Source organism: Aythya marila (assembly GCF_965140915.1).
Source record: "Aythya marila genome assembly, chromosome: 13".
Taxonomy (NCBI): Eukaryota; Metazoa; Chordata; class Aves; order Anseriformes; family Anatidae; genus Aythya; species Aythya marila.
Window position 1 is genome coordinate 15,789,447 of NC_139054.1, and position 11,826 is coordinate 15,801,272.

Below are 11,826 nucleotides of genomic sequence, written 5' to 3' on the forward strand. Positions count from 1 at the left end.
ATAACAGAAATACACAATTTAAATCAGAGCATGGATAACAACTACAGGAACGTGCACAACAAATACCTCTTTGAATAGTCCCCAAAGAAGAGAGGGGATAAAAACCCTAAAGAATCAGACAACTTAATGATACAACACAGATGTATTTGTAAATCTGTTTCTCCAATCCTATGAGTATTGAATCAGAGGCAGTGGCTCTTGTAGTATCTCTGGAAAACACCTATAAATTTGTAGGTTGGTTTTGTTTTATTCGGTGTGTTTTTGGGGAGGGTGGTGGGTTTTTTTGGAGGAAGGGTAATTATACTAGAAAATATTTTCCTCTAAAGTGTCAATGATTATTTAAGGAATTAATAAATGAGCTTGTTTAAACCAGGTATTTATTTCACCCTTTCACCTCCTTCCTTCCTAGTGACACCTAATAATAAAACCAAACAGACTACACTTCAGATGGGCACGTATGGATGGATTGAAAAGTTTAGTCAATGCTCAGAGGAAGATTTTCCACTGACTTAAACAGAGCCAATCAATACAGACAGCTAACACAACTCAGTTTTTTGTGTTACTATTTCATTATTGCATGAGCTTAACTGTATAACAATGTTGTGCTGTTCTGCATGGTCTTATGAAATACCACTGTTTTCAACTATTTAAACAGGAGACAATACCTCTCTACCTTTATTATACTAATTTTGCTTTAATGCAACTACTGAAGCCCAAACGCTTAAATGTGCACAATTAAACAAGAAGCGAGGAGGAGACAAAACATTCCAGTAAGCATTACTGGAAGCCCTTTACACATCTTTGCATATAGCTCATGCTAACACAGTACTCCCCTCTCAGGGCTCCACTCTGACTGCCAAAAAAAAATGTCAGACAATAATGACTGCACAGGTATGGTATGGTGAGGTTTTTTCCACTCAAAGTACTCAGTTGGAGAGCATGATTATATCACTTAAACTGTCCTTTCCTTATTACCTGCTTCACTCATTTTCAATGGCTTCCCTTGAATGAAATTTTATTTTTCTAGAGAGGCACTGCATATTTCAGGGTGCTTCTGTGACAACCTGTGCATTGTCATTCGGGTCCTGTGGGGTACCTCGACATAACCACTACGCTGATCTTTAACACGCTGAATGATATAAATGTAAACCATCTCCTAAATATGCCGTGATTAATTTAATCTGAAGCAGGCAAGCCTCTGCTGTGGAATTTTGTAAGGAAACCAGGCATGTCTTCAGAAATGCAGTCAATCCTTATAAAGATTAAGTGGATCTACAGTTAAGACTAAGCAAAGTAGAAGTCGGTGAGCTTTGCCTTACGGACAAAGAAAATGGGTGATTGAAGTGCAACTGCCACAGTTCAGAATCAATCATCGTACTGCAATTTATTCCTCCTTACAAGCTGCTGTATCAAATTCACCAAAAACAAAGACGCGGTGATACTTTATAGGCAGATGAGTAAGAATTATCAATACTTGAAAATGCAATTTAAACTTTTTTTTTCTTGGGTAGGATCACAAACATTTGCATGGATAAGCTCCATCAGGTCGTTTTCCTTGCAAGTGTAATACACAGCCCCTGCAAAACAGCTTAAATCATGTGCCAGAATTGGGTTTAATTGCACTGATAAAATGGATGCAGATGCATCTATGCTGCACATAGATTGAATAAAAGCATTAAAAAGCTACTGTTGTAGAAAAAAAAAAAAGAATCAGAACAAAGCAATTAAACACCCAAACCTGAGTACTCAAATGCACAAGTAAATACATGGGGTCTGCTGAATGTTTTGTCACAATTTAGTGCCAGCCTAATTCATTCACTGAAGTTTCTTCTGACATATAGAAGCACAATTGAATTTAGAATTGGTTTCTAATAATGCACACATGAATTGTGTGCTGCCAGACACCCACCCACTGGCACATACGCACCCACAGCCATTAGAAGAGACGCTAGCAAAGAAAAACAGAAAATTTTAACCTTCAAGTTTAACAGTAAATAAGCTCAGAAAGAGTAAAGGTGTTCATGGATCTAGACTATAATTTAACTAAATAAGAACTAAAAGTGACAAGAAAAGTCAGTGCACAGTTAAATTCAGAAAAAAGTCATTTAACTGCACAATGATTATTTATACTTCAGATTTTCTTCTAGGTATAGAAGTTTTGCTGGTCCTTCAGCTGGAAGTAAAGAGATGCATACAACAGGATCCTTGGTGGTGTTAGTTTCATTTTTTGTCTTTTACTTATTCTTTCCATCTTTGGATTCACATTACATGCTCAAATGCTCAATCTCCATTTGTGGTGGCAGATTTAAATGTCACTGCATGTCTGTCTACAGAGAATCCCTGCCAGTGCCAATTATTGTTCCAGAAGCATGCCTCGTTGATGCTTGGTTGCCTTGAGTCGTGCTTTCCCACACCTTTTTTCGAGAAGAATAAGGCAGGGACAGGTGACAAGAAGAACAAAACTAGACACTGGAACAGACATGAAATCAGAACCCTTTATCCAACAACAACAGGGCTACAGAGTGTTTAGAAAATAAAGCACAAACTGAAAAAAAAAAAAAAAAAGACGCTTCTTTTATTATAGAAGTAGTCAATGTGCACCGTTGGAGATAAACTAATCTCCACATCTACATTATAAATCTTGCTGCATGGCTGATAACTAAATGACCTACATAGATTTTGGATTCTGTATGCAACTACATCCTAATTTGTAAGATTTTAAATCTATACAAGTGAGGGGAGGAAAAGAAAATCTACTCCTTTCTTGGGTTTCCTTTTCCATTGATGTCTAACTGATTAAATAGAAAAGACTTGGCAGGCGTTTTGCTATTACTAGGCTCTATCTTCTATTTTAAGAAGAAAAATTGTGAAATGAGTGAAGGAGGGAATTATAAAAGGCAATAACTGATAACTACTCTTCAGAAAGATTAACTCCGCATCTCAAGACAACGTTCTCATAATTCTCTAAATTGCATTGTACAACTGAGCGCAGCAGTTCAGGTTAACACGCTGATGGCCCAATCAGCGAACGTAGCTTTTGTAAGGGTTGTGCAGATTGCTTGTATCAGTTCTGGGCTATTTCATAGAAATATGCATTCAAAGCCAGTAAAGTTCGTGCAGCGTGGTGCAGGATAACCTCAGTTTCCAATAAACTACGATTAGAAGAGACAACAGTAAGGGTCTGGCAGAATCTGTGTCTTCCAGAAGAAACTCATTCTTTCTCAGTTCTGTAAAGACTTTAATAACCAAGGTGCTCTTCACTAGCAGGAGTTTCCATGTGGATGCTGCTGGTTGAGACTTCTCATCTATATCAATGCTGTTTCACTATGGAATAGTAAAGTTTTCTAGTAGACTGGCAGGAAACAAACTAAAAGAGAACTCTGGAATCACAGGGTTTAAGCCTGCGTGAATTCCACACCTTGTACATTTTACCAAGCAGTAAGTTTAAGTGCTGACAAGTTCAGGAATAAGAAAGAGCCAGCACAGACTACCGGATACCTGCTCCCTTCTGCAAACAGAATGTTTAAGTGATATCTCAATTCTTATAGACATCTACTATTATTTTTAGTACATACTTTTAGCAAATCACTATTTGCTGAACCAATAATTAAATGCTTAGACATGAAGAAATTTGTTCACACCTTACAAACACCTTGCAAACAAAGGTGAGTTTAATTCTGAATACAGCAAAATCAGAGCTGAAGTTTTTCAGAACTGAAAAGGCCCACTTGAACTTTCAGCTACCTCTGAGCTGAGCAACTGTGGCTTCCTGTAGTACATTTTAAAAATGACTAACACTCTTTGGAATAATTGACAGGGAGTTAAAGAATAGTGGGGTTGTGTGTGTGTGTGTTTGGTTTGTGTTTTCTGTTGTCTTTTGGTTTGTTTTCTTTTTTCTGTGATGCATTTGTCTAACAACAGCTAGTTGCTACAAAAGTGAGGTGGAGGTCCAAGGAAGAGACCAAGAAGCAATTATGATAAAAATTTCTCACTTTTCCTGAGGTCAACATCTCGGCTTTTCTTCTTTCAGACCATAAATAAAACTATGAAAAACAAGAATCATTTTCCAGGGCATTCCTATGGGCAAATCTGGATTTATTTTTCCTTATTTAACAGTATCAGTAGTAAGATATGTAAAAACCCTCTTACTTTATTAGCTGCAGATGAATTCAAAAGTAACATGCACGCACCATTCATTTTGCTAAACTTACAGAAGGGACCAACTGTGCAGCAGCCTTGCTCTAGGTGAGCTCATCTTCTATTGTGTTTAAAAAGTTTCCAAGCTGATAAAATAATAATGGGCTCAGTGTCCACCGAGCGATGAACTATTAAGTCAAAGAGAAGACATTTATGGATGTCAGCATATGAAAATTGCTGTGCTTTTGTTGGATGTATGTCAATAGCCTGCTGTAAGAAAAAAAAGTGAGTAATACACTCAAAACTAAGTACAACTGATGCTGATGAATTTGGGGATGTCCATCACTAGACTGTGTTCTATGTTTGCATGAAAGCAGCTTAAGCAAGAAGCTTCTTATTGATAGTGGTTGGAAGCACAGTAACAATGGATGTGCCTGAAAAGTGCTTTGCTGCTACGATGACAAGAGACAGGACAGGTAGAAAATATTGCATCATTTCATACATCACCATAAGCTAAGGAAACAGAACTGGCTTTTCAAGACTCAGTGACCAGTCTGACTCTTCCCATCCAAATTCCATAAACCAAAAGCAGAATGTTTGTTTGTACGGCAGTACAGAAATACAAATTTCAGGAGGAAGTCTGCCCAACCAACTCTCAAAGAAAACCCTACAAAGAAGGAAAACCTCCTTAACTCTACACTGCTCTTTTGTATTCATTAAATGAATCCAAATTCATCAGGTCCTCTTCAGTTTCTCTGCATATCAAACGGTCACAAGATTCAGATGTATTTTAGGAAGACAACTGCAGAGGAGCTGGTCAGAAGAAGCCTCACTACTACAGATGAGATAATCTACTTTAGCTGCCTCTTCACTTGACTACGTGAAGTCTTAGAAACCCAGTAACAGGAAGATAAATGCTGAAGATGAGTCAGGAACTCATAACACTGACTCACCACTGTTGTGAATGAGCTATGCAATTAAGAAGAGCCTAAAAATAATCTCAGGTCATGTTCTCCTGCAGTACATGGAGTTTCAGGATGTTTGGATGTGAGTGCAATGCCACAAAGCACCTGGGCAATAGGACCTACTTGATTAATTAGTCTTAGAAGGGCTCTATAAAACTTCTGAATTTCTTCATTTTTCATACACATGAAGGAACATGAGCAAAAAAATAATTGAATCAGAAGAGGAATCTTCCTCAACTACAGCTTTCTTGCTCTTTTTTAATTAAAAATAGTATCTCTGACCCACTTTTCAGAAAGACTTGAGCAGGACTTCCATCCCACCATCTGCTCTCACAGCTCCTTGTATAATCAGTGCACGCGAATAGCATCCTTCTTCCCTCCCAACCCCTCTCCTCCTCCATGCACTACATCATTGTGTTGGTTAAAGCTGTTCCATTGTTCTTGTCAAAGTTGGTGCCCTGCTGCCTCCTGCAGCTTGGGAAAGGAACTAGAACATGGCAAACATAATTCAGTAATTAACAGAAATGATCAACAGGGGGGAAACATTTCACACATTCTGAAAGCAGGTTGATTTTGGAGGAAAAAACACAACCCTCGTACCTGTACAGCTATAGAGAAAAGTGAGAAAAAATAAATAGACCAGTAAAATTTGAGGTTTTCAGTTAAATTTAAGATGTAAAAACATTTTTATGTAGATTTATCCAAACCTTGTGGTAATGCATCACTAATATAATGTCTCTGTGTCAGGAGCAGCAAAGCCATGTGTTACAGTTGACAAACTGTTTTTCCAAGAAGGCATAAAAGAGAATCTTCATACTTAATTACATGGCTAATTAAGTCAGGTTAATTACCTGGCTTAACTTAATAGCTTATACATAAAATTTTAGTCGTTAAAAATTCACATCCACTTTGTCAAAACAATAAGAATTATAAATTCTACTAAAGTTAGTGAACTCACCAGAATGAGTTTTGAGGACAGAGTTGCCTTGCTTAATGACAGCTTCCTTATTTTTTAGAACATCCATCCATTTTCTCATGAAATATCTTTCCACAGCCACAGAACCAACTACTTCAGACTGCTCATCTACAATGGAAAAAAAAAAAAAAAGGTAGCTTTGGACATACATTGTAAAGAAATCAGGAATGAGAAAAAACTAATCAGGAGGCAATCACACTTGAATTTGATTGAGTTTCCCCTGGTGAGGGAAAAGAAGCCCCAAACCATCGGGGCCTTTACAGATGACATCAGAGTTTCAGGCTGAAATACAGAGCAAGCTTCTGTCGCTCCACTGAAAGACTAGAGGATGAGCTGAGAAAAAGAGACTCACACATTCTGTTTTGTCTGCAATGCTAACAACCTCAATCAACTCCCCCCATCGCTTACTTTCAGCCCTACGCAGGCTCTTCTCTCATGGCAATACAAGTACTCACGGGAGCTTTGGTGAACTCTATCAAGGTACTGATCCAAGTGAAAAAAATAATGGGGAGGGAAGGCAGGACGAGAATGAAAATCTATATAAATTCCCTGTTCTTCAACTTGTTCCAGTACAATTCCAGTTCTGCAGTAACTAAGGATCCAGCAAAGATGTGAAAGCGAAGAGCTGGGTGAAGAAGAGACTTAAGAGGTCTGACAAGCCAGTGCCACTGACAGGAAGATACATGGTTCCAGTTCAAAATACTGAGCACATCGAGCAAGCACCTGACTTCTCTACTCTGTTTTCAGGATACTAATAGCAAAATTGAGAGGGCTTACAGAATGAAATAATGTGTCCCTATGGAGATACCAGCATGACAAGTCTTCTGTAGTTCTTATTATTTATATATGCTGCTCTCTGTAAGATATATACTGCAGAGAGATATCAACTTCCCAAAATATTTCCTGTGAATTATTCCCTGGTTTCCTCACTTAACTAGCAGCATTCAGAAGACTCCATAATTTTATGAAATATTAACCTTATAAAGATAATAAGTGTTAACACTTATTAAAAGCACCTCTATACACACAAGGTTTCCTCCTAGCACATGCTTCTGGATACCAACAAAATAGATCTTAATGGTAAGACATGGAATAATTTCTAAAAGTTGCTATATATCAAGAAAAAAAAAAAAAGGTTTATTAATACCTAGTCTTTGTAAAAACTATAAATTCTGAGCCAAACTGTTAAATCTAATCCATTAGACACTGCTCAATTACATAAATGTAGCATGAATAAGACATCAAGGCGATGATAATCTCTTTATTCAGATTTTTGAAGCACTGATCTCTAAGGCTATACTCTGTGCTGTGACAAATAGGGGTTACATACACGTATCTATATTTGACAACAAGTTTTGGCCTGCTTTGTTGAGATTTCATGCCTCAATGTTATTTTAAAAGGACTCCTAAAAAAATTGTGCTGGTTATTATTGCAGAGGTGAGGAGGGATTAAAAATAAATAAATAAATAAGGCAGTAAAGCAGTAAGGTGCTGGCTGGGTGAGGAACAGAAAGAACATCTCTACTGGGCTTGTCTACAGTAAGAACAAACAGGTTGTCATTTTTAAGTATAGACAAAGTTAATTATACATTGGTATACAGCAGCTGATCAAATTGGACAAAGAATCAGATTACAGCAATGCCAGCTAACAGACATTATATATCTCAAGTCCACACTGTTTTTAAAAAACATATTAAGTGCCTTAGTTTTAAAAATTATACTGTTTATACATACTGACAAGCTCCCAAACTAAGAACAGATTTTTAAAAATCATGTCTTCAAGTACTCACAATATTTCTCAGACCAGATTTGAAGAAAAGGAAGAAGAATGACAGAACCCCACAGACACAAGGGAAAAAAGAACTAACAAACAAGAAAGACATTGAGACAGTTAGCTTATTTCCTGCTGTCTGCTTCTTTATCACTCCGATGCAGCTTTAAGGTGCTATCCAGCCCTCTTACGTACACCCTTGGAAGAATTACTACACAGTCCAGATGCTTCTCATACGTGGTTATAAAGTCATAGTATCTTGCAGAAATTTGGAACACACCAATAGAATTTAAGCATCACAAGATTACTACGGAAGGGTTTTCATGGCCAATTCATAACCCCCCTACATGTAGTCATCAGTGAATCCTGAGAAACCAAGACACAGATCTGAGCATACTGAGGTTCTGTTGCTTTGTACAGTGGGCACATGGCAAAAATAAAAACTTAAAAAATTGCATGCAAAGTCAAATCTCCACTGCACAGATCTAAAGCTGTGCAAGACAGGTCTCAAGCATGGTAAGCTCTGCATACCTGTGTGATTTTGGCCTGCCAGACATGACATGCTTTCCAACCCATCCGACACGGCAGAAGACTCTACATCCTCTCCAGAACAACACAGTTCAGGTGGTTTGCTCTCATGCTGGCAGCAGGCTGCTTCCTCCTCGCTGAAGGACTCAAAGGTATCTTCTGAGTAGTCAAAAACAGAGCTCCTGGAACTCTGGCTCAACTCCACCTGCCCCTTTTCATAGCTACCAGAACTATCTGCTGAGGTAGTAGCCATGGTGCAGCACTACAAATTAAAACAAAAGAAAACCATTAACAGTTTCAGTTATACAGGATAAATGACTGCATTACTTACAGCTATAGCAGGCATACAGAGGAATATCACAGCTCAGCTCAAACCCAGTTTAGGTGGCTGAAGTAACTACTTAATGTGCTACATCAAGGCAACACCCGCCAAAGCACTACTGCTGATTAAAGCGATGCATCATTAAGATCTGCTGGGTAAGTCTACAATAACAATTACCACTGAGCATTTACAATGAATTTTGATCAGCACTCCTTTCAACTTCGTTGTGAATTACAGGTAATACTTGGACAAAGTCATTTATGAAAACAAAAGGTGCTTTAAAATGAAATTATTTCTTTTGCCTTAAACCTCTCACATCTCAGAAAAGGAAAGCCTCCTTGTTCTGCTTAGATTTTGTCCAGAAAATTAGAAGGAAACACGACAAGTATCAGCCAGATGATGCTCTCAAAATGATGGTCATGCTCTCAGCATGAAAAAAATAATAAAACTCGCCAGAACCAAATTCCAGGAATAAAACAGGCCTTGGATAGGTACCTATAATGTAATGCGGATATACTTTAAAGCTTTGTGTGTGTGATTTTTCTTTGCTCCCCCCCCCCCTTTTTTTTTTTTTTTTTTTTTTTTAAGTTAGAATGATGTACTTTCCCTTCTTCCTTTGAATCTAAGGAGGTAAACAACTTTGTCCTAAACAATGTTGCCCTTTTTTTTTTTTTTTCCTCTACTCTAATAAGATAAGAAGGATAAATGTGCAGGTGATATCCCTTTGGAAAGATACCTGCAGCACTGATAACTGTGGTTCCTCCATCAGAAAAAAGGGAACCAAATAAGTAAACAAAAACACTTTCTCTCATGCTAGAAGTTCACCTATACCACTCTGCTTTGGTGTTTGTTAACAGTTTTTTGATAACTTTGTTTTAAAGGTGCTGACTTTAGCCATTTCTGTACTAAACACACTATGCTGCCTATTGTACGTGCCATGTTACTGCTGAGGTCCATCTGTGCACTAAGAACCCTGAGCCCCTAACACAAATTCAGGCCTTCCTTCCCAAGACTAGGCTCCAAAAGCAATCTGTAGCGCCAAATTTCTAGGCCTGTAAGTTTAATTTTTTGTTTTAACATGTGCCCAAAAGTCAAAAATAGTGCTTATTAATATTTACAGGTTACATCAGAACTAAACAATTTTTTATTCACCGTACCAACCCTGAACAGGCTGGAGACTGGTTAATAAGATCAGATCTCCTGGAGAAAACCAGTAGGAAATGCAAACAGAGGCAATTAGTGCTGCAGCCCGCAGCTGGCCTGAGGAGCTGAGGCTGCACAAGCAGCAGGGGGAGAGAGGTGGAGTGGGGCGAGGACACTCAGGTAACGAGGGAGCAATATTTCAGATATGTGTGATAGCTCATTTTCACAGCGAAAATGAGGTATTTGCTCCAAAATGAGCACAAAAGATAACTTAGAGTGTGTAAATATACTTGTAAATAATAAATAAAACACATTTACAGACTGCTTCCAAGCGGCACCCAGCGTCCTGCAGCTTGTACTCCTCACGAGGCCCAGTCGGTACCTCACAGGGTGCAGTGAGGGCTCTGAGAGCTGCTCCTCCAGCAGCCCCCGGCCACAGCCCGGCAGGGGGGGGCTTCAGGTGAGGAAAAGGAAGGAAAAGGGCAGCGTGTCTGGAGAGAGCCTGAGGGAGAGAAGCTCCATCTCCTCCTAGGGGGCAGAAATGGGAAAAACAATGTTACCACCCGAAACGTGAAATTACCAAGGGACAACATTACCGTAAGAAATGTGAAGTTATCGCCAAGTAACAACTAACAGCCCCCTTCTAACTCACAACCCAGCAGCCCCTCTGCGTCCCTCTTCTCCCCAACACCCCACGGCAGCAGGCGTGGCGCCTCCCTCACGTCACACATCGAGTATGTTTTTACGATCCTTCCTTTCCTTCAAGTTACGGACAGAATATCTTTTTTACGATCCTTCCTTTCCAGGACAAAACCACTTCCTCCAGCCTTTCACGGCCAAACCCCCTCGCAGCGAGCCGGGGCCCAGCTCCTTACCCGCGGCTGGCCCCCAGCCGCCCGCTCCGCGCTGCTCCCAGCCGGCCGAGGCCGCGGGCCCGGCCCCCAGCGGGGAGGGAGCCGGGGCTCCGGGGGAGGGCCCGCCCACCCAGCCGCCGTTTCTGTCGTGCTCTGCCTGCGATATGGTGTCGCGACAGCGGGATCTGGCGGGGGAGAGGCCGGCGTTGCTGCTGAGGCAGCCAGGCCGAGGGAACAGCAGGCAGAGGCAGGGCGCTCTGGGAGTGCGTCGTGATGTGAAGTTAGCTGGTGTGCTCTGCCTGCTGGATCCTGCTTTAATATTGCGGTTGGAAGGTAGCTGATAGCCCTGTATTTTCTTCTAGGGAAGTCATTGATCAATAAATACATACACTTCACTTGCAGGATGCGTAGTGTTTTCTCTATCACATAGGATTCGCTGAGGTGTTTTACCACAGTAAGCACCTCACGCTGGATTTCGGGTGGCCTGCCCAAGGTCTTCGCTTGATTTTCAGATCTTGCCTTCTCTCGTGTTTCATCAAGAGCAGCACATGGTTTTTGCAGCTCAAGCAGTCTTTCTCTTGAAAGAGAGATGGCTGTGTGTTGCTCTTATAAAGAAACAGTTTGGGCAGGGTGAGGAGGGGAATGCACGCTTGCAGAAGGGTAAATGATTGCATTGATGCAAAGTGTAAGGCTCAGAGGAATAAGCAGTTCATATTGTTCTGATGTTTTAACATCCAGTGCTTCTTTGCTTTCTGTAGAGTGGACTGCTAGCTGCTGGCCTTTTTGTTTTCATTTGGCTAGCTACAACGTACTAAAATAATGTACACATGATGAGTATTTCTTGTATATTCCCCACCGATACAAGTCAGCAGTAATAAGAGAGGTATGCAGCTGTGAACAGAAGGGGCATTTATCCATCCTACAGAAGTGGGAGTAGGCTGAATACCAGTCAGAGCAGAGATCTGTATAAAACTTCCTTTACTTTAAGCTGTCAACATTATGAAAGGAGGAAAATGTAATTAAGAAAATACCTGCCGTTTAGATGAGCAAAATCTGCATTGCGTACTAAACCTCACCAACCTAAAGATTCACCTCTCATTGATTGCTTTGTTTTATTTTTCTTCTCAGGA

At 40.0% G+C, this 11,826-nt stretch overlaps 1 protein-coding gene across 5 annotated transcripts in view; it reads right to left on the reverse strand.

Annotated features, from left to right (window-relative positions):
• LOC309882953 (uncharacterized protein C8orf48) overlaps positions 1–10,814 on the reverse strand; it is a 37,691-nt gene extending 26,877 nt beyond the window's left edge. For 4 of the 5 annotated variants that reach the window (XM_082770498.1, XM_082770497.1, XM_082770495.1 and 1 more), the window contains exons 1-4: positions 10,718–10,814; positions 10,161–10,370; positions 8,381–8,639; positions 6,061–6,186 (exon numbers count right to left, since the gene is read on the reverse strand). In XM_082770498.1, coding sequence (XP_082626624.1) covers positions 6,061–6,186; positions 8,381–8,630 — 376 coding nt within the window. In that variant the 5' untranslated portion in view covers positions 8,631–8,639; positions 10,161–10,370; positions 10,718–10,814. The remainder of the gene's footprint in view (positions 1–6,060; positions 6,187–8,380; positions 8,640–10,160; positions 10,371–10,717) is intronic. The other variant, XM_082770496.1, reaches the window with a different exon arrangement.
• Positions 10,815–11,826: the final 1,012 nt, after the last annotated feature.